Source organism: Macaca mulatta, chromosome 8, assembly GCF_049350105.2.
Source record: "Macaca mulatta isolate MMU2019108-1 chromosome 8, T2T-MMU8v2.0, whole genome shotgun sequence".
NCBI lineage: Eukaryota > Metazoa > Chordata > Mammalia > Primates > Cercopithecidae > Macaca > Macaca mulatta.
The window spans coordinates 12,417,532-12,444,079 of NC_133413.1; the positions used below are offsets into that span (position 1 = coordinate 12,417,532).

The 26,548-nt window shown below is 44.9% G+C and overlaps 1 protein-coding gene across 6 annotated transcripts in view; it reads left to right on the forward strand.

Annotated features, from left to right (window-relative positions):
* Positions 1-26,548, forward strand: part of MFHAS1 (multifunctional ROCO family signaling regulator 1) — a 108,352-nt gene that overhangs the window by 46,149 nt on the left and 35,655 nt on the right. The window contains exon 2 of one of the 6 annotated variants that reach the window (XM_077943022.1): positions 13,340-13,402. The exons of the other annotated variants lie outside the window; for them this stretch is intronic. Coding sequence (XP_077799148.1) covers positions 13,340-13,368 — 29 coding nt within the window. The 3' untranslated portion in view covers positions 13,369-13,402. Of the gene's footprint in view, positions 1-13,339; positions 13,403-26,548 lie in introns of those variants that run through there. 6 annotated transcript variants of the gene reach the window in all.

Consider the following 26,548-nt stretch of genomic DNA (forward strand, 5'->3'; position numbering starts at 1 on the left):
CCAGAGGCTGAGGCAGGAGAACCACTTGAACCTGGGAGGTGGAGGTTGCAGTGAGCCGAGATCAAGCCTTTGCACTCCAGCCTGGGTGACAAGAGCGAAACTCTGTCTCTCAAAAGAAAAAAAAAAAGATATTTCTAACTAGTCGGTATATACAAGTACCTGTGTCTCCATTCTTCCTGCCAATTAAAAAAAAATCTCATTGATATTAGCCTCATTTTGGTGATTCCTCTGAAATCTAACAGTTGATTTGCTGAGTGTGTTTAGAGGAGGGGTGTTGGAATTCACTCATTCATTTATTCATCCATTCAACAAATATTTATTGTGTCTAGCATATAGTAGATGCATAATAAGTTTATTCCTTCACTCTGCAAGCATTTGTTGAATGCAGCGTATCAAAGGTCATCGTAGACACTGTGCAAAGTCGTTGTTTTTATGGGTTTTTCATACTTGTGATGAGAGACAGAATGATGGGCGGGGTGGGTGGGTGCTATTTTAGATAAAGCAGCCAAGGAAAACCTGTCTGCGAGGGATAATTGAGCAGAACCATGAATGAAATAAGGGAATGAGCAATCTTGGTATGTGAGGGAAGAGCATTTGAGGAAGGGAGAACAAGTGCAGAGGCCCAGAGACAGCTGTGTTCTTGGTTTGTTTGAGGCACGACAGGAAGGCTGCAAGCAGGGGGAGAAGGAGAAAAGAGATCAGAGAGGTGCCAGCAGCAGAGGGAGATCCTGTGAGGGTTGGGAACTTTGAGCTGAGAACGTCTTAAATGAACTGGTTTTGAAAGATCCTGGAGAGTGTGTGGTGAACAGGTGAGGGTGAAGGCAGCCAGGTAAAGCAGGAGACTTCAGCAATAGTTCGGGCAAGGAACACTGGTACCTTGGACTTGCATAGTAGCAGTGGAGCTGGTGACTAGTGGTCATTTTCTTCTCCTCCTCCTCCTTCTCCTCGTTGTCATCCTCGTCCTCCTCCTTCCCCTTTCCCTTCTCCTTCCCCTTCTCCTTCCCCTCCTGCCTCCCCTTCTTTCCCTCCTCCTCCTCCTTCTTCTCCTGCTTCCCTTCCTTCCCCTTCTCTTCCCCCTCCTTCCCCTCCTCTTCCCCCTCCTTCCCCTCCTCCTCCTTCTCCTCCTTCTCATTCTCCTCCTCCTCCCCACCCCCCTCTTTTATTTTGAGACATAGTCTCGCTCTGTCAGTTGGGTTGGAATGCAGTGGCCTGATCGGGGCTCACTGCAGCCTCCACCTCCCAGGTTCGAGCGATTCTCCTGCCTCACCCTCCTGAGTAGCTGGGATTACAGATGCATGCCACCATGTCCAGCAAATTTTTGTACTTTTAGTAGAGACAGGGTTTTGCCATGTTGTCCAGGCTGGTCTCAACCTCCTGACCTCAAGTGATCCGCCTGCCTTGGCCTCCCAAAGTGCTGGGAATACAGGCATGAGCCACTGTGCCCATTTCTAGATCTGTTTGGAGGATCAAGCTGAAGGGGTTGTTTATGGATTTATTCTGGGTTATGAGAGAAAGAGGTAAAGACAAAGGTTTTTGGCCTCGCAACCAGAAAGATAGAGTTGCTGTTTATTGAACTGGGAAAGCTAGGAAGAGGAGCAGATTTTGTGGGGAAAATTAAAATTGGGTGTGGGACCTGTTTAGTTTTTTAGTGTGGTTGTTATGAAAAGCTATTATTGGCTCATTAAGTCTTCTCTATGCTTTTCTGTAGGGATAAGTGTGCTTTTGTTAAATCTCAGAGTATAACACTAGGCTTAAGATAGGGAAATATTAAGTCAAAGAAAGGAAAATTCAGGATAAAGACTAGAAAAGACCACTGAGGAAGAAGCATTCCCAGGAGCCTGCCATGAGCCCCCCCAGCAGGAGGGTCTTGTCAAAGGCCATTTAATGAAACTCTGAGTGTCTTATTGAGAACCTGTTTCGGCAGCCTCACAGATGCCACTCACAATCTTCTGTTCCTGGGTCTCCCTCTAGATAAGTGTATACCCAGGCTTGGGTTTCACTACCTGATGTGCTCTGTGATATGCTAATATTACTAAAAAGGAATATGATTTTCTGCTGCTTCACAGATACATCAATTGTAATCTTGCCAATGTTGGTATTGACGATGAAAGCACCTTTTTAAAAAAGTTTTTAAGTGTTCATAGGACTGTTTCTGACTTTTATATGAACTAACCTAGAAAACTACCATTATTTGTTTAGCTGATTAAATCTGAAAAGGAATGGCAGTTGAAGCAGAACGTAAAAAATCCATTTGATTTTACCCTCTTTGCATATGAATGACAGGGCCAGTTTAAAATCCATTTGATTTTACCCTCTTTGCATATGAATGACAGAGGGCCAGTTTAAATTTCTGTTCCTAACTCTAAAGGGAAAAAACACATGTGCATTCAGAATACTGAGGGTAGTTGGATCTTAATCCATTTTATAGGTCGTCTTAGTTTTCCTCTTACTCCAACAAAAGTGAGTTCTTTTTTTCTTCTTTTTTTGTTGCTCTTGTTGATATCTTCATCCTAGGATTGCTTTGTCATGCTGATAGTTTTGGGCCTTCTTTTTAAAAATACAGCAACAACCTCACTGACGAGTATTAGAACTTAAATTTGCTTATTTGGCCAGTGGTTATGGCCTCTGTGCCAGACACTGTTTTGATGTAGTAGTAGTGCCAGGTAACACCCCTTCTCTCTAGGAGTTGAAAATCAAGTTGGGGAAGAGGAACCGTCAGTAATCCAATATGCCAATGTATAATTTAAGCTTTGAGGAGATGTAAGAAAGGATCAGGGGATAGAGAGTGATGGGTGGTGCATGGGAGATTGTCTGAGAAGGAGATTGTCTGAGAAGGAGGCATCTGAAGCGGAGAGCTTACCTTGCAGGAGCCTCCCAGAAGGTGGTTTATGCCGGAGAAGGTGGACAGAAGCCAGCCCTGCCTCTGCAGAATTAGAGCACGCCAGTTGTGTCGTTTTTAGATCTTTTCAGATAAGAAGCTGGTGCAAGAGTCAGGCTCACATTAGACAATGACAGGTGTGCTGTGTATACGCCTAGGCATATTTGTATTTTTGTCAACAAGACTGGCTAAGTGTGAATAGAGGCATGTTTTGAAGAAGTCTGGACTATTTCCTGAAATGAGCAAATGACACAGTTGAAGCCTGCATCTGGTGAGACTATCTGTGGGTCATTTTTCCCATTTTAAAGAGAAGTAGTAATATTGAGACAATGATTGTGACTTAGAATCATACAGTTTTTAGGGCTCATATGGAAGGACCTTTGGAGACAACGTTGACTGATTTTTTCCCGTTTCTTTGGATGACAAAGTTGAGCCTGAGAAACTGCCCACAGTTTCCCTGCTAGGTTAGTAGTAGAAGGGCTTACAGTACATTCTGGGCTTGCTGACTTCAGAGTTCTTTCTTCTCCACCTGTCATTCTTTTCCAAAGGATTAGAATCTGTGTCTCCATGCCTTTCAGCATGACACCCATGTGGGTGGACTCCCAGAGAACAGTGGATTGTTAATTACTGAAATTGATCCCACAATCACTTATAAAATAGGATTCTGCTATTTTTTTTATATTTTGTCCTCTTTAGGCAGGTAATTCTGCTTTGGTTAATGATAAAACAGAGGCAATTAATTCTTCAATTTCTACCTTTCCATTTTTGGACCTTAGCGGAAAAGTTAGGTTTAAGAGAAATGCGACTCCTTTCTTTCCAGCCTGTTAGATAGGGATGAGTTTGCTGGTGTTTATGGGAGCAGGTGCGGGGTGAAGTGTGGGGAGAAGTGAGCCTCTGCCCTCTCTTCTGACCTGCTTCTTCTACACTGGACCCGCTCGCCTTTCACTTTCTTCTTTCTCTCTCCCAGATAGACCCCGCTCCCTGCTTTCTCTCTCACTTTCTTTTTATTTATTTATTTATTTTTGAGATGGAGTCCCACTCTTTCGCCCAGGCTGGAGTACAGTGGCGTGATCACCACTTGCTATGGCCTTGACCTCCTGGGCTCAATCCATCCTCCTGCTTCAGCCTCCTGAGTAGCTGGGACTAAAGGTGCACAACACCATATCTGCGAGTTTTTAAATTTTTTGTAGAGATGGGGGTCTTGCTATGTTGCCTAGGCTGGTCTCGAACTCCTGGCCTCAAGTGATTTGCTCACCTAAGCCTCCCAGAATGTTGGGATTACAGGTGTGAGTCACAGCGCCTGACCCTCTTTTGCTTTCTTAGATGCTAAACCAGATACTACCCTTTTGTTTTCCTATTAATTCAAACCATGCTAATTTGTAAATGCAAATTGCCAAGTCCCAAATGAGAAACTGAAGAGATCACAGGGAGCTCTGTGAGCATCCGTCCATGTGTCCTGCAGCATCAGGTGGGAAGGAAGAGGAGGCAGCGTCTGGGATTTCTCCGTGATGGTACATGGGTTACCAGGATTAGGATGTTGCTTCTCCAGCTTTAATGTGCTGTCCAATCACCTGGGCACCTCGCTCAAAATGAATGATGCTGAGTCCAGAGATTGGGGCAGGGGCTGAGGTTCTCCTTTCCTTACCAGCTCCTGGGTGATGCCAGTGCTGCTGGTGCAGACCACACTTGATAGCAAGGCTGTATGGACGAGGCTTCTAGTGCGATTTACACGTGCCTCCTGCGTCACTTTGATGTTGAGAGTTACTGTGTACTGAGGAAGTATTAGCATTCAAAATCAGATGTGGGGTCAGGCATGGTGGCTCACGCCTATTATAATGCCAGCACTTTGGGAGGCTGAGGTGGATGGATCACCTGAAGTCAGGAGTTCAAGATCAGCCCGGCCAACATGGTGAAACCCCGTCTCTACTAAAAATACAAAGATTAGCTGGACATGGTGGTGGGTACCTGTAATCCCAGCTACTTGGGAGGCTGAGGCAGGAGAGTCGCTTGAACCCGGGAGGCGGAGGTTGCAGTGAGTCGAGATTGCGCCACTGTACTCCAGCCTGGGCAACAGAGCGAAATTCCATTTCAAGAAAAAAAAAAAAAAAAGAAAGAAAATCAGACATGTAAAGTTACAGTCTCTCCGGAATAAGGTAGGGTGGGTTGTGCTGCTGCTTTCAGGACTTGCCTTGAAAACCTGCAGCAGGCAGTCTGGTTACTTAGATGATTTTAAAGGCACAGCCTTGTTGGCACTCAGCCTCCCACATTGCCTGTCTCTCCGTTTCATTCTTTCACCATAGAGAAACCGGCCCTGATTATTTTTAACTGCATGCCTTGCTGAGACTGAGTAGGGGTTTTTATTTCTGGAGCTAATGCAGAACACACATCCCTCTTTCTTTAAATGCAGAAAATCTCACATAGGGTTGCCAGAGTAGGATGGCACATTTCCTAAAATTATGAAGCAACATAAGGGTGGTTTATTCTGGGATACGAGCAGGAAGATCAAGTCTTTTTGTCTGGTTCAACCCAAACGCTCGCACCAGTGGGGTGTGGCGTACGTGGGGTCAGGAAGGCTTCGTGGAGCAGTGAAGGGTAGAACCAGGGGCTGCCTTCTTATTCCTGGTCAGTCTCTCTGCAGCCTGGAAGGAGCTACTTAACTCCCTTTTGGCCTTACCATTGCCATGTTTGAAAGAAAAGTCCTCTACTCGACTGGCTGACCAAGCGATTGCCAGCTCCCAAGGCCTCTTACATTCAGCATGTTTGCTTGAGGGGAGTGAGTGTTATGCACGTGGTGGCTCCATTCCCAGCAAACAACAAAAAGAAGTCTTTTTTTTTTTTTTTTTTTTTTTTTTTGAGACGGAGTCTTGATCTGTCGCCCAGGCTGGAGTGCAGTGGCTCATTCCGGCTCACTCCGCCTCCCGCGTTTAAGCGATTCTCCTGCCTCAGCCTCCCGAGTAGCTGGGATTACAGGCATGTGCCACCACGCCCAGCTCATTTTTGTGTTTTTAGTAGAGATGGGGTTTCACTGTGTTGGCCAGGCTAGTCTTAAACTCCTGACCTCAGGTGATCCTCCCGCCTCGGCCTCCCAAAGTGCTGGGATTACAGGTGTGAGCCACCATGGCCGATCCAAAAAGAAGTCTTGAAGTACAGCCTGCCATCAGTATTTTTAGCACATTAAGAATATGTTAAAGAATATGTGAAGAAGATATCACATATTTAGCTTGACCTTTATTAAGGCACTTGGTAATTGCCCTACATTTTATTATTTTTTACTTATTTAAGGTTAAATGAAGACATTTAAAATATTACATGTGATGGGGCTTATAGTTTTACATACAATGTCGAAGTTTTTGTGCCTTGTTTAAAACAAATCCAATATGAGAATATACTTTTGTGTAAGAAGTGTATCATTTTACAAAAAGATTTATAAGATATTTAGAAGCAGGAATCCTGTAGTACTTTATAAAGTGGTACCTTCTACACCATCTTTTTAGGAGCATATTTATCACACAAGGGAAGGCAAATCACTAAGTTAGGCATCCGGGTACATAGAATTAGATTAGAAGCGTAGTGAGGTGTGAGATTTAGGGGGACAGGGATTCTAAGAACCAACGGCATCGAACTAGCAGACTTGTTCCTAAAGGAATGTTGAAGAAGTGATCATCCATCTTAGAAGACTGTGCCTTCGGAACAGTTGAAGGATATTTTGCTCTTGTGTACAGTGTGCCGAGTTTGATGATATGTCATCACTGGGTAGGGTCCATGAATGACCAGCACCGTCATGGCTGCCACGTCCTTGAGATTTGAACAAGATGTTCCAGATGGTAATGAACCTTTTTTTTTTTTTTTTTTTTTGGTGTGTGTGTTGAGATGGAGTCTTGCTCTGTTGCTCAGGCTAGAGGGCTGTGGCACAATCTTGGCTCACTGCAACCTCCGTCTCCTGGGTTCAAGTGATTCTCATGCCTCAGCCACCTGAGTAGCTGGGACCACAGGTATGTGCTACGATACCCGGCTAATTTTTATATTTTTAGTAGACACAGGGTTTTGCCATGTTGGCCAGGCTGGTCTCAAATTCCTGACCTCAAGTGATCCACCTGCCTCGGCCTCCCAAAGTGCTGAGATTACAGGTGTGAGCCACTGCGCCCGGCCAGTAATGAACATTTTGTTGTGTCCCTGGAGTCTTCCAAATAATGAGGTAATGGCAGTGGGGTTGGAACATTAGGTGCTTGGATATATCTTTTGATGGATAACAATTCTTTAGAAACACTGAGTTACACTGTAAAAATACATGTGTGTGTATATGTATTTTTTATATATATATGTATGTATGTGTCTATGTGTATATATATATCTCCATTTACCAGAATTAAGAGAATGCATTCAAATACTAGTGAGTCTGTATCAATTTTTTTGTTCTTTTTCCTCCAATTATTGTGTTTATCTTGACTTATTATCAAAGCTCTGGAAATACTCGTCTGAGACAGTCCAGGCATGGTAGGTTCTGGATCTTCCACTGTAATACTAAATGAAATGAGATATTGTTTCTTAGAAACAGCTGGATTCAGCCCGGTGATTGTTACTCTTTGGGCTTGTGTTACAAGGATATCATGATGGTGTTCCATTGATATATGTAATCAATAATATATTACATTATTTCAGCCAGACTCAGGAATAAATAATACTGAGAATTAATAATACTGCTCTCTTTTATTGAGAGCGGCTTGGTGATTTTCCATTTGTTTATATGCCATCATCAGATCTGCAGAGCAAGCTTATGAGATGAGGAAGGCATGGATTGATTGGTGGACATAAGAAATGGAGGGTTAAGGCAAGTGGTTACTTACCCACAGTCACTAAATTCATAATTGGTAGATTTGGGACCAGAACTAGGATATCTCATTTCCAGCCCAGCGTTCTTTCTTTCTGTGATATTTGTTAAAGAGACCGTCTGGTTAAAGGGACAGTCTGGCTCTTTAATGAGGATAGCTTTCAAATATATAACACTTTACAGTTTGACAGGTTTTTATATAGCTAGCACATTTTCTTCGCAAAAAGACAAATAATGTCTTTACATTACATATGTTGGATTAAGATGTGGAGAAATTAGAGCCTTTGCATACTGTTGAGAAGAAAAATAACTTTATTTTTCTCTTTCTCAGTCAGTTTTTGCATCAAGTCTTTCGTAGTCCCCTTTTTTTTTTAAATTCTCTCCTCCCCAGGTTTAATTTTCTTAAGAGGTGGAATTATAATATTAAGTAATGTCCAGAATAGATAGTTCCTGCAGGAAATGCGTTTATTGTTCTCATAAATTTTAGGGGTCTAGTTTGTCAATATTATTCTCATTTCTTAATAGCATTTGTCTTTCTGAGTAGTAACTTGTACTTGAGTTAAAGTCTTTCACATGTGTAGAGTGGAACGAAGAGACCCTGTGTGTATTATAAAATGGTACATCCCTTTGCTTAGTTGTCATCATGTTAGAGCAGAGAAAGTCCTTTAAACTATGAAAATAACTGGTACTCAGGAAGGGAGAAGAGAAGGTTGAAGATACGTCGAATTTTATTTTATTTTTTAAGGTAGGGTCTTGCCCTGTTGCGCAGGCTGGAGTGCAGTGGTGCAATCTCGACTCACTGCAACCTCCGCCTCCCAGGTTCAACTGATTCTCCTGCCTCAGCCTCCCGAATAGCTGGAATTACAGGCACCCACCTCCATGCCCAGATAATTTTTGTATTTTCAGTAGAGACAGGGTTTTGCCATGTTGGCCAGGCTGGTCTCGAACTCCTGACCTCAGGTGATCTGCCTGCCTCGGCCTCTCAAAGTGCTGGGATTACAGGCATGAGCCACTGTGCCCAGCTGATATATGGAATTTTATGTGAGGCTTACTAGGGCATGTGGGGTATAGGGGGAAGAAGGGCAGCTTTGCTTCTTTTCATCTTTCTATATGAAAGCACAGCAGGATAATGTAAAATTTTTTTAACGATGTATAGTTTGCATACAATAAAACGTACCATTTTAACTGTACGTTTGGGTGAGTTGTGACAGATTTAGATACCTACCATCACAATCAAGAATATAGACCCTTCTCCTCAGTCCTGGGGTTCCTTCCTGCCTCTTCCCAGCCAGGCCTCCCTCGTGGCAGCCTCAGGCAACCACTGATGGGCTTTTTATCACTATAGATTAGATTTGCCTTGTCTAGAGTTTCATAGAAATCCTAACAGATAGTCTTTTTCTGACCTTTTCACTTAGTGTAATGTTTTTGACATTCACTCTTGAGCTGTTGCATGGGTCAGTACTTAGTAGAGACGGGGTTACACCATGTTGGCCAGGCTGGTTTCGAACTCCTGATCTCAAGTGATCCGCCCACCTCGGCTTCCCAAAGTGCTGGGATTACAGGCGTGAGCCACCGCGCCCGGCCAAGCATCTTCTTATGTACTTAGTGGATGTTCTTCTTTGGAGTAATATCTGTTCAACTCCTTTGCTGCATTGCTTTTTAAAATCTTTGGGCTTGAAAGCCCAGCAAGGATAACTATTTTGTTCTTCTGCTCTAAGAATATATAAAGATCTTGCTCAACTCAGCAGAACATTTGTATCATCATTTCAGAACTGCAGTGGTATGAACATCTAGCTGCTAATTACGTATTTAGAATAGTTCATATTTCAGAATGCTAAATAAATATTTGTGGGCACTGAGCCTAGTTATTATGTTTTGCCAGAGTCACAAGTTCCCCCATTGCATGTCCAGATCCAGTTCAGCTTCTACAAAAATGCTTAAAATCTTTTTTGTGTGAAACTGTGTTTTGGTCATGACATTAAGAAGACAGAATGAGGCTTATATGTCTTTGAAGAGTCATTTTAAATAAACAGCAAGATGACTGTTACTGCAGGGGAACAAAAAGGAAAGAAGTAAGGTTAGTTAACTTAGAGAAAAAATGGCAAAATTCAGATGGGAAAGGGAATCAGAATTTTGAGACCCCTGTGAGTAGAAAGGAAACTAAAGAAAGTTATTTAGCTCTACTTCATTTGTTCTCCCCAACCTTGAGTTCATGGATAGAGATGAATTGAGATGCCAGGAAGTGTTTAAAAGGAAAAACCGAGTGGCTGGACGAGGTGGCTCATGCATTTAATCCCAACACTTTGGGAGACTGAGGAGGGAGGATCACTTCAGGCCAGGGGTTTGAGACTAACCTGGGCAGCATAGCAAGACCCTGCCTCCACAGAAAAAACAATATGGGCTGAGTGTGGTGGTAGACCCATCTAGTCCCCAGCTTCTTGGGAGGCTGAGGCAGGAGGATCACTTGAGCCCAGAAGTTCGAGGCTGCAGTGAGTTCTGATAATGCCATTGCACTCCAGCCTGGGCAACAGAACAAGACTCTGTCTCTAAAAAAGAAAACAAAACAAAAAGGAAAGCTGGGTGCTTTTTCTAAGAAGCCAAGAGCCATTGATAATTACAACTCACGGAAGCAGACTTTTTGAGTGGGACACCACCCAAAACCTGAGGCTATTCAAACTATTATTTTGTCAGAAGCAACAGCCTTGCCTGAAATTTGCATTTGAAACAGTATACTTTTCCCGCATACACAGCCTTTATGTAATTGTTCAGTTGTGTTTTAAAAAGAAATAACATCATTGAGGTGTTTGATTTTCTCCTTTTCTTTCCTGTCTGTCTTGCATGGTTCAGCATGTTGTTTTAGGTCAACAGATATATTATAGAAACTTTTTCGGTGAAGGGCTAGATGGTAATTATTTCTCGCTTTGCAGGCCATAGTCTGTCTGGCAACCACCTACCTGTGCCACTGTAGTAGCACTGATTATCAGAATTGCACCATCTTGGAAAGCAATCATAGATAATATGTAAATGACTGGCTGTGATTAAGTTCCAATAAAACTTTATTTACAAGAACAGGCAGCAGGCCCTCTTTTGCCAAATTTTGTTCTAAATAATCACAAGAGGCCATGAAAAGTTTCATTTCCATACATGAGAAGTGGGTCTGAATATTGAGTCTTCTATGTAGTATAATTGGGGTCCCAAATACTCTTACCCAGTAAAGGATCTTTTAAAATTTTAATTTGAAACCATATTCAGTGGCAAGAATCCTGAGGGAGTGAGAGAGGAAAGCTTTATAAATATTAATAAGTGCTGACAATTAAGTTGTTGAAAAAATTGTTCTCATAAAAGATTATTATATAGCAAGTTTGGAATTTAGTTTCAATTTTCATTTCCTTGTGGAAACCTCTTCCTCGTGAGGAAAATCAGGGAATTAGTGAACATATGTTTCCTGAGTGTGAGCTGTGATATCTTGTAGTCACTGTGATGGTGGCTGCATGGTAGGCATCTCCTAATTCTGCTCCGGGATGCCCACCATCTAGAAAGATGCTCAAGACCCATGGGATAGGATATTTTTTAGGGATGTGTGTTTTAAACTTTTCTTGCAGTATTTTATTTCTAAATACACTTTATTAAGGTATACTTTATATACAGTAAAAACGCACCTATTATTTTAAGTGTATGATAGATTCTATGGGTTTTGACATGCATTCACTCCCAATCAAGATAGGGAGCATTTCCATTATCCCAAATGTACCTTTGCTCCCCTAATGCTCACCCTTGAACGGCCACTCATCTGCTTTCTGTCCATGTGAATTAGGTTTGCCTCTTAGAGAACTTCATAAACATTCAGTCATTTAGTATGTACTTTTTTGTGTCTGGTTTAGAGGTTTCCAAACTTGCTTGGTTCATAGCACCTTTAGAATCCATAATTTTTTCATGGTGTTGAAAGTTAAAAGGGATACCTACCAGTTCCATTAGATCCAGGTAACTCATTAAAAGTGGCTTACATGGTGTCCCACAATTATGGCTGTTTCCCTCAAAAAGTTAAAATATTCAGTGGCATGTCTGTGAGTTCACTGGGAGCCCTGGGGTGATTTTGTGCACAGTTGAGGAACCACAGGTCTGGCTTCTTCTATGTAGCATAATGTTTTGGAGGTTTACTTATGTTGTTACATGAATGGTCATGTGTCCCTTAATGATGGGGATACTGAGAAATGTGTCATTAGACAATTTCATTGTTGTATGAACATCATAGAGTGGACCCACACAAACCTAGATGTTACAGCCTATTATGCACCTAGGCTATATAGTCAAGCCTGTTGTTCCTAGAATCCAAACCTGTGCAGCATGTTACTGTGATGAACAGGCAATTATAACACAATGTATTTGTATCTCAAATCTGAACATAGAAGAGGGACCGTCAAAATACAGTTTACAAGACCAAAAATAGTGCACTTGTATAGGACGCGTCTCATGAATGGAGCCTGCGTACTGGCAGTATCTCTGGGTGAGTCAGTGAATGAGTCATGAGTGAATGTGAAGGCCTAGTACATTACTGCACACTACTGTAGGCTTTATAAACATTGAACACTTAGGCAACACTAAATTAATTTTTTAAAAAATTGAGTTATGGCGGCTATGATGTCACTCCGTGATAGGAATTTTTCCACTCCATTATAATCTTATGGGACCACCATAGTATAAAATGTCATTATGGTGCACATGACAGTAGTCTGTTCCTTTTTTTTTTTTAAGACAGAGTTTCACTGTATTGCCCAGGCTGGAGTACAGTGTCACAATCTCGGCTCACTGCAGCCTCTGCCTCCCGGGTTCAAGCGATTCTCATGCCTCAACCTCCTGAGTAGCTGGGATTACAGACATGTACCACCACGCCCAGCTAGTTTTTGCATTTTTGGTAGAGACGGGGTTTCACCATCTTGGCCAGGTGGGTCTTGAACTCCTGACCTCAAGTGATCTGCCCACCTCAGCTTCCCAAAGTGTAGCCTGTTTCTTTTTATCGTTGAGTAGTATTCCATTTTAGGAAATACTGCAATATGTTCATTTGATAGGACATTTGCGTTCTTTTCATTTTTTGGCAGTGTGAATAACCACTGTGAACATACACATGCAAGGCTTTGCGTAAGCATGTATTGTCCTTGCTCTAAGATTAGAATTGCTAGGTCATATGGAAAGCGCATGTCTAGCTTTTTATTTATTTGTTAATTTAATTTATTTATTCTTAGAGACAGGGTCTTGTTCTGTCACGTAGGCTAGAGTGTGGTCGTGCAATCGTGGCTCACTGCAGCCTTGAACTCCTGGCTTCAACCAGTCTTCCTACCTCAGCCTCCTGAGTAGCTGGGACTTCAGGCTTGCACCACCATGTCTGGCTAATTTTTAAATTTTTTGTAGAGATGGGGTCTCCCTGTGTTGCCCAGGCTGGTCTTGAACTGGCCTCAAGCGATTCTCCCACCTCAGCCTCTCCATATGTTAGGATTACAGCATGAGCCACCGCACTCAGCCCATGTCTAGCTTTATAGGAAACTGCCAAACTTTGCCAGAGTGTTTGTACCATTACATTCTGATATGGTTTGGATCTGTGTCCCCACACAAATCTCATGTTGAAATGCAATCCCCAGGGCTGAAGGCAGGGCCTGGTGGGAGATGATTGGATCGGGGGTGGGGGGAAGGGGCGGTCTCTAATTGTGTAGCACCAATCCCCCTTTGGTGCTGTTGTCACAATAGTGAATTCTCATGGGATCTGGTTGTTTAAAAGTGTGCGGCACCTCCCTCTCTCTTTCTTCCTCCTGCTCCTGCCATGTAAGACACCTGCTCCCCCTTTGCCCTCCGTGATGAGTAAAAGCTCCTTGAGGCCCCCCTAGAAGCAGATATTTCCATGCTTTTTGTAAAGCCTGCAGAACCGTGAGCCGATGAAGCCTCTTTTCTTTATAAATTACCTGGTCTCATATATTTCTTTATAGCAGTGTAAGAATGGGCTAATACACACTTCGACTAAAAGTATGTGAAAATTCTTAGCCCGAGCAACAAAAAGAGACCTTGCCTCAACAAAAAATTAAAAGTAAAAACTTAGCCTGGAGTAATGGCGTGTGCCTCTAGTCCCGGCTACTCAGGAGGCTGAAGTGGGAGGAACGCTTGAGCCTAGGGGTTCAAAGCAACCGTGAGCTGTGATTGAGCCACCACTCTCCAGCCAGGGTAAGAGAGAGACAGACTCTGTCTTAAAAAAAACAAACAACCAACAAAAAACAACAACAACAAAAAAGAAAGATAGAATAAAGAAAAAAAAGAAAAGAAAACTCTGGTTGCTCCACATGTTCATCGGTACTTAGTATTGTCAGTCATTTTCATTGTAGGCATTCTAGTGGTTATGTCGTATATCTTAGTGAGGTTACTGTTTGCGTTTCCCTGATAGCTAATGATGAGCATCTTTGCTCACTGTGCCATTTGTGTGGTTATTGGCTGTGTGTGTGTGTGTTTGTATGTGTGAGTGTGTGAAGCGTCTTGTTCTAATTTCTGCCCATTTTTAATTGGGTTGCTTGTCGTCTTACCATTGAGCTGTATGAGTTTTTAAATACATTCTAGAAACACGTCCTTTGCCTCATGGATGTATTACAAACGTTCTCCCAGTTGGTGGCTGGCTTTTTCATGTTCTTCAAGTGTCTTTTGAAGAGCAAGAGTTTAACATTTCAATTTGTCAGAGTCTTCTGGTTAGTACTTTTTTTTTCTTTCTCTCTGTCCTTCTCAAGGTTAAGAAGATCTTCACCTAGAAGTTTGTAATTTTGGCTTTTACATTTAGGTCTAGGATTCATTTCAAGTTACTTTGGTGCATGTGTGTATGTGTGCGTGTATGCATGTGCACACACGCCTGTATGTGTGTGTGTGCGTGCCTTGAAGTAAGGGTTGAGGTTTATTTTCTTTTCCATACAGATACCCAGTTGTTTTAGCACCATTTGTTGAAAAAAAAAGCTATTCTTTCTCCTTTAAATTGCCTGGGCTCTTGTCAAAAATCAGTGATGGCGGGGGCGGTGGCTCACACCTGTAATCCCAGCTCTTTGGGAGGCTGAGGCAGGCAGGTGGATCACTTGAGGTCAGGAGTTTGAGACCAGCCTGGCTAACATGGTGAAACTCCATCACTACTAAAAATACAAAAGTTAGATGGGCGTGGTGGTGGGTGCCTGTAATCCCAGCTACTCAGGAAGCTGAGGCACGAGAATCGCTTGAACCCAGGAGGCGGAAGTTGCAGTGAGCTGAGATTGCACCACTCCAGCCTGGGTGACAGAGTGAGACTGTCTCAAAAAAAAAAATTGACCATTTATGTGTTTGTCTATTTCTGAACTCTGTTCTGTCCCATTGATCTGTATGTCTGTTCATATTACCTTGTCTCTTGTAGCTTTGTGGTAAATTTTGAAATCAGGTAGTTATGGAGATGTATTTTTCCCATCCAAGTACTAACCAGGCCCGACCCTGCTTAGCTTTCAAGATAAGGTAGTACGGCTGTAGACAAGAAGGTGTATTTTTAAGTTGGATTTATTTGATCAAACTTTTTATCAAGTACATTATTCTACTCATAATGAAAAAATGAAGTAAGAGTATCATTTTTCAAAGTTGGCATTGCTTGGGACTGATTTGTGACTCCCAAATTATATGGTGTAGCCCCAACCCCCAATGTATACTGGAGATAGAGTCTATAAGGGGGTATTAAGGTTAAATGAGATCTAAGGGTGGATGCTGATTCAGGGGGATTAGTGTCCTTATGGGAAGAGACCCCAAAGAGCCCACTGTCTGTCTCTGTCGTGTGAGGGCATAGCGGGAAGGCAGCGTTCTACAAGCCAGGAAGAGGCCCGCATCAGAAACCAACCATGCAGGCACCCTGATCTCGAGCTTCCCAGCCTCTAGACTGTGAGAAACTACATTCCTATAGTTTAAACTACCCAATCTGTAGTATTTTGGTATAGCAACTTGAGCAGACTAAGACAAAGAGCAAGCTGACTTTAAAGGAAGGAAAAGTACACTGAGAATATTGGCTGGGTGCAGTGGCTCATGCCTGTAATCCCAGCACTTGGGAGGCTGAGGTGGGCAGATCACCTGAGATCAGGAGTTCGAGACCAGCCTGCCAACATGACAAAACTCCGCCTCTACTAAAAAACACAATAGTTAGCCAGGCATGGTGGTGCTGTAATCCCAGCTACTCGAGAGGCTGAGGCATGTGAGTTACTTGAACCCTGGAGGCAGAGGTTGCAGTGAGCCGAGATCGCACCACTGCACAGCAGCCTAGGAGAAAGAGCAAGACTCCATCTCAAAAAGAAATATGTAGGACAGGATTCCTTGCTTTAGGGCCAGCTTTGGTGACCTCGGGTGTGTGTTTCCTTTCCTGTAAAATTAGAAAATTGGTCCAGAGAACTCTAGAATAGTCCCCACTAGTGTCCTATTTAAATTTAATAACCTGTAATTTTAGATGGATTATGAGTGATTTCCTCTTTTACTTTGTACTCTCTGCCCTGATTCAGGTTTTAAAATAGCTGAAAAAAACAATACTGAAAGCCAAATCGTTTGATGAAAACAGTGGCTGGCACTTAATAATAACTGTCTTCTTTTAGTTAAAATGCTTCAGGAACATCCTAATGTAGAACCAGACTCTAGTTTATTTTAGGAGTTTTTAACAGGCATTCCTTCCCTGGGCCTTTTGCTTGGTGTTTCCTGACAAGAACTCGAAGCAATGCTTTCTCCTTAGTTAATGGTTCCCCAGGCCAGAGGTGTGGGGCCACCTCTCATATCTGTGTCCTGGGACAGATCTCAGGATTGGAGAGAAATTAGAGGTCATCTAGCCCCCTGTGTTTCAAATGTGGTCCCTGGACTAGCAGCTTCGCTCTCTCCTGGGAGAATGTTAGGAATGCAGAATCCCAGGCCACACCCCAGACCTGCCGAAGAGGTACCCCCTAAAGCAAGGCTGAGAAGCTCTGTTCTAGTTGAACAGTGAAGACTCTTCGGTATGGTCTTCCCAGCAGACCATCTGGCCTCTGGACACCTCTGAAGGTGACCTCATGTGAGGCAATCTGTTCCATTTGTGGATAGTTCTGTTCAAGTCTCTTTTCTGTATTTATCTGAAATATATCTTCCCCTACCTTCTAGTTTAACCTGCTGTCATCCATTGGTCCTGCCAGTGTGTCAGGCATTGAGGATACCCCACGCAATCTCCTTTCTCAAAGATCTCACAATCTTTTGTTTATTTGAGACAGAGTCTCACTCTGTCGCCCAGGCTGGAGTGCAGTGGCGCGATCTCAGCTCACTGCAGCCTCCGCCTCCTGGGTTCAAGCGATTCTCCTGCCTCAGCCTCCTGAGTAGCTGGGATTACAGGTGCCTGCCACCTTGCTTGGCTAAGTTTTGTATTTTTAGTAGAGATGGGGTTTTGCCATGTTGGCCAGGCTGGTCTTGAACTCCTAACCTCAAGTGATCTACCCACCTAGGCCTCCCAACATGCTCTTATTACAGGCATGGGCCATGGCACTGGACAGATCTCAAAATCTGACATAGAGATGTCCGTGAATGAACTGGAGCACAGTGTGAGAAATGCAGTGAAGAAGATGATGTCCAGGGTGCTGAGCTGCACGGAGAAGGGTGCTGGAGAAGGCCTCCAGGTGGGGGTGCAGCCCGGTACCCATACTGAGTTGGAATCTGTGAGACTCAGGGTGGGGAAGGGGTTCTGGGAGGGCACTCCAGACCCAGAGAAGAGCTTTGCAGAGGCATGAGAGGTGACATGTTGGGGTCCCTGAAAAGTCTGATTTCCTTATGTTAAAGTAGCAAGGAGCTGGAAAAGTCGGCGGGGGCTGGATCACAAAGGGCCCATTCTGCAGTGTCCAAGGAGTTCACTTGAACGTGGGAGGGTGGGGCGAATAGATTGGCATTGCAGGAGAAAGGCTGCTGGCTGCACTAAAGGAAGATGGACCAAAGGGCCGGAAGAGGGAGGCAGGGGTGCTCTCAGCAGACTGACAGAGCCTAAAGGAAAGACATGAAGGACTGAACTAGGCGCAGGATCAGAGCTCGGCCCCAGGCTGTAAGGAATCTCCCTCAGAAATCTAAAGCAGCAAATCCTGTCCCCTCAATTCTCTACTTTTGCTCCACGCTTATTTATTAGGGGCCAGCCCTTTCCAGGCTATGCACGCCACGAGGAGTGCACAGATAAAGGTGGCATGAGCCTTGCCCGCATTACAGAGTGTCACTGCTTAGTGGGCAGCGGGCATCTCCAGTTATGCCTTCTTCACGTGGTATTGTTTTAAATGCCCTGAGCTTTTGTGTTTTTCCTCTCTGGAGTGGTGTAGTTGATATTCCCCTTAACTGGTCGTGTCTGAAACTGAATTGCAGGCTCTAGGTAGTGGTGTCAGCAATGTGGACCAGGGCCCGGGCTGTTACCTTCTTTCTGTGAAAATGGCCTGGGATACCGTATGGACCTGCATCTTTGAAGGCCATGTGAGAGCAGCTTCAGACAGCCCTAGGTCAGAGCTACTGGCAGCGTCCCAAGGAGGCCTTGGCATGGGTTCTGCCTCTCTGCTATTTCTCTTCTGTGTCTGATGCTTTTGATTTCACCACACCTGAGTGTAAGCCCAAACTATATCCTATTAGACATTATCTTGTTAAACAGTTCCTGTTGCTCCTGGCTTTTGAGATGTTTTTTAATCTCTGGTTTCATCCTGTTAATTCTATTCTCTTGGTTGTAAGCCAGACAAATGATTGACGAGTTCCCTTGTATATTTGCATCAGCATCATTCACTGAAATGTTCATGAAGGTAGGGCATATGTCAGAGTCCTGGCAGATGGAGGCTGCTTCACACTGTGCCTCCAGATCAGGAAAAGGTGGCATTCCTAATCACCGGGGGAAGTAAATTCATCAATAAATGTGGTTTGGGACAGCTGAAGAGCTGTTAGAAAAAAAAGGGAGCTGGGGTCCCTCCAACATTCCTTAGATAAAAATAAACTACCTAGCAAAGAAAATCTCTTAAAAAAATTAAATTGGCTGAAAGATTTAGACTTAAATAATGAAATCATAAAAATTATTAGAAGAAACATGAGTAAATTTTAAATATATCTTGGAATGGAGACAAAAGACTTTTTCCCCCCAAGTGTGTCACAAAACACAAAAGCTGTAAAGAAAAGACTAACTTTCCTAAAAGAAAAATTTCATGAGAAAATTTTAAAGTTCTGTTGGGCAAAAATTCCATAAATAAGGTCAAAAAACAAGGAATATATTGGAGAAAAATATTTGCCGCCTATGTGTCAGAGCTAATTCGTTTCATTTGGAAAGAAGTCTTAGACGTCAGTAGGAAAAATGAAAAATGGAATAGTTAAACCAATGTTCATTGCTAGAAGTGAGCATGTGAAAACAGTAAACTTCACTTTGTTTAAAAATACAAAGGAAAATAAAGAGATCTCATTGTTTTCACCTGTGAGATTGGCTGTGCTTCAGTTTGATAGTACCCACCGTGCTGGTGAAAATCTGAGAAAACAGACATATTGAGTTGACCAGTGTTGTTGAAGGGCATTTCCACAATATCCTTAGACCAGAATTTAAAAGGTTCATATTCTTAGACTCAGTAATTCCACTAATGACCCTATAAATGTTTTCCAGCAAGTACACAAAAATAGCTACACAGATATTTGTAATAATAGCATTTATACTAGCAAAAAATAGAGGCAGCCTATATGACCATCTGTAGGTGTCCAACAAAATACAGTGTAGTGTTAAAAATGGCACAATTCTCTATGTACTAACTAGGAAACATTCAGGATACTAAATGGAAAAGCAAATCACTATGCGTGGAGGGTATTATGTTAAAAAATTAAAAAGATATACAGGATATCAGGAAGATATTAGCTATAAATTAACAAAAATGAAGGGGACATATTTCCCTTGTACAACAAGACATCTGCATATGTCAGCGGTGCAGGGTTGGGACAGGGTCTCACTATGCCATCCCTGCCTTAGGAATGCCATCTTTCTGCTGTGCAGTACTAATTATGTGGGCCTCTGTCCTCATGGCAGCAAGATGGCTGTACTGTACCAGATCTCACATCTTCATTTCTGATGGAAAAAAGATGTAAGGAGGAAAGTAAGAAGCTGGAATCAGAAAGCCCAAAATATTTCCAGAAATGTCCAACAAACTTCTTCTTTTTTTTTTTTTTTGGTTAGACAGAGCCTCACTCTGTCACCCAGGCTGGAGTGCAGTGGCGTGATCTTGGCTCACTGCAGCCTCCACCTTCTGGGTTCAAGCGATTCTCCTGCCTCAGCCTCCCGAGTAACTGGGACTACGGGTACCCACCACCACCAAAAATTAGCTTGGCTAATTTTTGTATTTTTAGTAGAGATGAGGTTTCACCATGTTGGCCAGGCAGGTCTTGCACTCGTGACCTCAAGTGATCTACCCTCCTGGGCCTCTCAAAGTGCTGGGATTACAGGCGTGAGCCACCATGCCTGGCCCAACTTCTGCTTACATTTCACTGGCTAGAACTATCCCATGGCTACCCAGACCTTCAGGGAATCTGTCAAGGCAAAAATTTTGATTAGGCACGTGTTCTTCCCTGGCACACAATCCAGAGTTCTGTGAATATGGAAGAAGAGGAGAAAGGATATTGGGTAGGCACCTAGCAGTGTGCAACACACACACACACCACGCACTCTGTGTTTGCATGCAGTATTTCTGGAAGGCGCCTGAGAAATGGGTAACAGTAGTTACCTCTGTGGAATAGACTGGCAGGAGGAAGGTGGACATTTATTTTTCACTTTACAGTGTTCTTTCCTGCAATTAAAAAAAAACAAAAAAACAAAAACAAAACAAAAAAAACAACGAATATGTGTTAACTTTAAAGGAAGGAAGTTGATAGGAAGCTGACAACAATCCATTATCAGAACCTCTTGGGTACAGCTGTCCAACCAGTTACTCAGAACCAGGTCACTTAACCTCTGTGGACTTCAGCCTCAACTGCAAAATGAGAGGCTAGAATAGATAATATCTTAGGCTCCTTTTACCTCTGAGCCTCCTCCAGTTAATTACACAATCTCCAGGAGCTGAAGGAGAGAACTAAGCGTCACCTCCTTTAGCAAGAAAAGACATCCAGCATTTTAAACAGATTCTTTTTTAGCCTTTGTTGTGGCTGAATTGTATTCCCTCTAAAATTCATATGTGGAAATCTTAATTCCCAGAAGGTGACTGTATTTGGAGTTGGGGTCTTTAAAGAGGTAATTATGGTTCAATGAGGTCATTAGGTTGGGCCCTAATCCAGTATGACTGGGGTTCTTACAAGAAGAGGAAATTTGAACCCAGACTTCCACAGAGGGAAGGCCACGTGAAGACACAGGGAGAAGGCAGCCGCCTGCAAGCGGAGGAGAGAGGCCTCAGAAGAAGTCAACCCTGCCAGCATCTTGATCTTGGACTTCCAGCCTCCAGAATTGTGAGAAAATAAATACCTGTTCTTAGGCTGGGCACGGTGGCTCAAATCCGTAATCCTAGCACTTTGGGAGGCTGGGGCAGGTGGATCACTTGAGATCAGGAGTTCAAGACCAGCCTGGCCAACATGGTGAAACTTCGTGTCTGCTACAAACACAAGAATTAGCCGGGCGTGATGGTGGGCTCCTGTAGTCCCAGCTACTCGGGAGGCTGAGGCAGGAGAATTGCTTGAACCAGGGAGGTGGAGGTTGCAGTGGGCCGAGATTGCGCCACTGCTCTCCAGCCTGGGCAACAGAGCGGGACTCCATCTCAAAAAACAAAACAAACAAAAAACCCCTTTTCTTTAAGTCCTCCAGCCGGTAGCCCTGTGTTATGATAGCCTCAGCAAGCTGATACAGTCTTCTGTCCCTTTACACTTTTGTGAGGGGAGCTCTGCATTTTGCAGAATCTCTAGGACAGCATGAGGTTGCATTGACTTAGCTACTGCCTCTATTCCCTTCCCTGGTGAAAGCAGGTCCCTTCGGAGTCTAGCCTGGGAACTTGCAAATGCTCAATGTGGGCTGGGGGCAGAGAAGCACATCCGACTGGAAGAAGCAAATCTGTTCCCGTGAGGCCAGTGCAGCCTTCCTCCAGGGTCTGATCGCTGTGCACACCTCCTTCCTGGGTTCCTTGGGGCCTTGCCTCCAGCTTGCTTACCTGTTCTTTCATCTATTTTCTTTCCTTGAACTTCCGAATTGATGGATACCCTGTCTCACTCTTGATTCCTTGCCTGGCTTCTGACTGCTAAACCCATCTGGACTACAAATGGCTTATCTTTTAGAGATGATCTGTCTCTCTTCAGTTGGTGAGATTGGAGAGCAGGATCTCATGTTATATGAGTGACCTTATCATAGATATTGGCAAGAATCATTTTCTTCTTCTGATGGAGCAGAAAGGGGTGTGTGTGTGTGTGTGTGTGTGTGTGTGTGTGTGTGTGTGTGTGTGAGAGAGAGAGAGAGAGAGAGAGAGAGACTTTCATTGCCCTTTAAGCCCTCACCCCAGCACTGCATCTGAGCCAGAAGACTCTGAAATGGCCTGCAGTGTTCCAGGCCATTTAAGGGAGACTGGATCTTTTCTGAGGCTAAGTGAGGGCTGGTTTTCCTGAGCTGGAGTGGGTAAGGACTCCGGGGTACCCTGTGTGCTGGGAGGGAGGCAGGCCTGCATTTCTAACAGATGCTTAGATGATGGAAGGTAAGGAGAGGTTGGCCTCCAGGCAGCCTGCTCCCCGCAGAGCCCCTGAGAAGGTGGCCTTATTTATGGAGTTTGCCTGTCTGTTTATTGGCTTCTCATGGGAGCATATAGAGGACCCTGCTGGTCAGGTGTCAGACCAGAGAGCTGTACAGATGCATAGATGTAGTGCTGGCTCGCAGGCAGGTAGCCTGAGCTCCTAGAGGGAACTGTTTTTGCTAAGTAGGGAATGAAAAGCATGTTTATTTATGCACAAAATTAAATCTCTCCTATTTTTATACGATTTACCGTTGTTTTCTTCCCTGTAGGGAAATCTGCTGTGATAGAGAACTGAGTAACAGGCCTTTTATGTGAGCACTCACTCATGCATTATGCACGACGTGGCTAAGATCTTTGAAGCCCGCGGAGACAGGCACATCTCTAGTGGAGAGATGCTCTCTGTTTTCAGCCCTCACTGTCTTCTGTGCTACGTCGGAGGTGGAGGACAGCCTCCGTGGGTCTGTTGAAATTTCACAGATGATGCTTTTCTCGGTGCCCTGTGGGTTCATGACCTGTGTCAAAGGCTGAAGACGGGAGAATTAGGGAACTGGTGGCAGGTAGCCTGGGAGAACCAAGGACATGTTTATGTGCCCTATTTAGGAGATTGTTCTACTTCATGATAAATTTGTGAGGAGTTTTATGAAGCCTAGAAAATTAAGTAGAAAATATATTTTTACAGTATTTTAAGCTGGAACAGACTATTTAAAGCAGGAAGAGACCCTAGAGATAAACCAATTCAGTCTCTTCGTTTCGCAGTAGAAGGGGCGAGGCCTGGAGGACTCTCGGTGTTTGGGGAACTGGCAGGGAGTTAGCGCAGCACCAGGATCGGAGCGCGGGGCTCTGTGTCCAGCTCCTTGCTCTTTCTGTTCTAGCAGCGATGCCCACCGGGCCTTCACAGTGCATTTCTCTGGATACAGAGAAAAACATGATTCGTCTTAAAGCCAAAGTTTCAGAAGCTGTTTTTATAATAATTTGTCAGAGCCACATAATAACTTGCAAATACACATTTACAGTTAATGAGAAAAGTGGATACCCCTGAGGAAAACGGTTTGTAGTTACTGTGTTCTAGTCAGAGCTCTTGAGCTAATTGAAAAGGAAAGTCAGGAGGAGGGCTGTTCCAGATTCCAAGGATGGGAAAGAGAATCTCTGTGTGGACTGGAGTTTAAGACTGGTCTGGGTCCCTCTGTCTCTCCTTCCCGGTCTTCTCTCTGTGTCCTCTGTGCGGGATCCCGTGCTGGGCTCTGTTACCCACCCTCCCCGCCACGAGCCTGTCGGTACCTCCTGTCCGATTTTCTGGTTTTCAGTCATTCCCACCCCTTCTCAGTTCCCCTGACTTGGTCCCTGTCCCCATCATTCCCCCGACTTGGTCCCTGTCCCTGTCTCAGTCCCCCGACTTGGTCCCTGTCCCTGTCTCAGTCCCCCTGACTTGGTTCCCTGTCGCCGTCTCAGTCCCCCTGACTTGGTTCCCTGTCCCCGTCTCAGTCCCCCTGACTTGGTTCCCTGTCCCCATCTCATTCCCCCTGACTTGGTCCCTGTCCCCTTCTCAATCCCCCTGACTTGGTTCCCTGTCGCCATCTCAGTCCCCCTGACTTGGTTCCCTGTCCCCGTCTCAGTCCCCCTGACTTGGTCCCTGTCCCCGTCTCAGTCCCCCTGACTTGGTCCCTGTCCCCGTCTCAGACCCCCTGACTTGGTCCCTGTCCCTGTCTCAGTCCCCCTGACTTGGTTCCCTGTCCCCATCTCATTCCCCGTGACTTGGTCCCTTTCACCGTCTCAGTCCCCCCGACTTGGTCCCTGTCCCTGTCTCAGTCCCCCTGAGTTGGTCCCTGTCCCCTTCTCAATCCCCCTGACTTGGTTCCCTGTCGCCGTCTCAGTCCCCCTGACTTGGTTCCCTGTCCCCGTCTCATTCCCCCTGACTTGGTCCCTGTCCCCTTCTCAATCCCCCTGACTTGGTTCCCTGTCGCCGTCTCAGTCCCCCTGACTTGGTTCCCTGTCCCCATCTCAGTCCCCCTGACTTGGTTCCCTGTCCCCATCTCAGTCCCCCTGACTTGGTCCCTGTCCCCATCTCATTCCCCCTGACTTGGTTCCCTGTCGCCATCTCAGTCCCCCTGACTTGGTTCCCTGTCCCCATCTCAGTCCCCCTGACTTGGTCCCTGTCCCCGTCTCAGTCCCCCTGACTTGGTTCCCTGTCCCCATCTCATTCCCCGTGACTTGGTCCCTTTCACCGTCTCAGTCCCCCTGACTTGGTCCCTGTCCCCGTCTCAGTCCCCCTGACTTGGTCCCTGTCTCCATCTCAGTCCCCCTGACTTGGTCCCTGTCTCCATCTCAGTCCCTCTGACTTGGTCCCTGTCTCCGTCTCATTCCCCCTGATTTGGTCCCTGTCTCCGTCTCATTCCCTATCTCCATCTCAGACCCCCTGACTTGGTCCCTGTCTCCATCTCAGACCCCCTGACTTGGTCCCTGTCCCCATCAGACCCCCTGACTTGGGTTCCTGTCTCCATCTCAATCCCCCGACTTGGTCCCTGTCCCCATCTCAGTCCCCCGGTGTGGTCCCCTGTCTCCTGCTCCATCCCCTGCCCCCATCTCTGTGCCTCTGCCTCAGGCATGGTCACGTCTCTGCCATCTCACCCTCTCCCTGAGGACTTGCTCCATTTTCCTCTCCCCTCAGACCAGCTTCCTCTGCAGCTGCGCACAATCCAAACAACCGCTCCAGCCTCTCTTGGCTTCAGTCCCCCACCACAGACTAATTCTGTCTCTCACCCCAATTTCAATCCCCAAGGAGCAGTCTGATCCGCCTGCTTCAGCTCCTCTTAGCCTGCCTGCTGCTGCCACACAGAGGAACTGGCTGCCCGTGGCCGGGTGGACGGTCCTTGTCTTGTGTGTGGCCAGGGCCTCAAGGCCTCATGCTACACACTTGTGTATAGCCTAGCCTCTCATGCAGGTTTCACCACAGTCTTATGAGGCATGCAGTGACCTCGCCCTTAGACATGTGCAAACTCAGGCCTAGAGCTGTCAGAGCCATTTGCTGAGGGACTTGCTGCTAGGAGGTGGCAGAACTGGAGCCAGCCCCCAAAGCCAGCGCTGCGATGTTCTCCTTTTGATGTGGGCTTATCCAAAGTTAATCAGTGAATTCCTCAGATGTCCATATGTTCCTATGCTTAGTAAACCCAACAAAACCTTGATGGAAAACCTGTGTAGTATCTGCGAACATTTTTGCATGCTTGGGGGCAGAGGAGGATTTAATATATATCAAGTCTGTGTAGCAACATCAAAGGAAGATTTAAACATTGCTGACTTTTTGGTGTGATATTTAAAAAGCACCCCCGCCTTTTAAGAAAATGTGAAGCTCTGGCATAAATCAAAGTGTGATTAATCAGTGATGATTGACTTGTATTTTCATAACCTCTGGCATTAGTAACAACTTTGTATGGACATAAGAATTGTAAGCAAATTTGGGAGGGAGGTGACTGCTTCTGTGCTATTCTCCATGCCGATCTTCATACATACTTACTTGCATTCCATAAAATTCAGCGGGATGAAATCCAAGAACCAAGACTTAGTAGTAAGTGACCTTGTATTTCCACTTCCCTCCTCCTTGTTAAGATTCTTTGACCTCCTGCCACAGGGGCCTTAGAGGCATCCCGTAAGCTTTGCACAGAAGCTGCTAATCCCTCGGCAGGCAGTTCATTCTGTTTCCATCTGGCAGCTGCTCCCTCTCACACCCAAGGACTCGCAGGGAGTGGCGGCTGGGCCTGCAGACCCCGGGGGACAGGCAGGGGGTAATATTTGTGGAACTGAGACCCAGAGGCCTCCCCACTTCCCTGTGCGGACTCATGTAGGCTCTCATCGCTGTTGGCTTTTGAAGGAAGAGGGGTAGGAAGGACAGTGAAATTAAAACCCTTGCCAGGTCTTGCTTGAGAGCTTCTCTCTCTCACTGCTGCTATTTTTTCTTCATCAAATGTGTGATGTGGGTTTGTTCAAAGCATTCAGTGGCTTCTCCACTTAGATCATTTAATTCCACAGTGCAAATGGCACCACAGCTTTGTCCTGGAATCACACTTTGCACTTGGTCAAGGCCACCTTTAACTGCCTGGCCAGGCGGCTAGAGATTTTCCCGGGGCACCCCTGGAG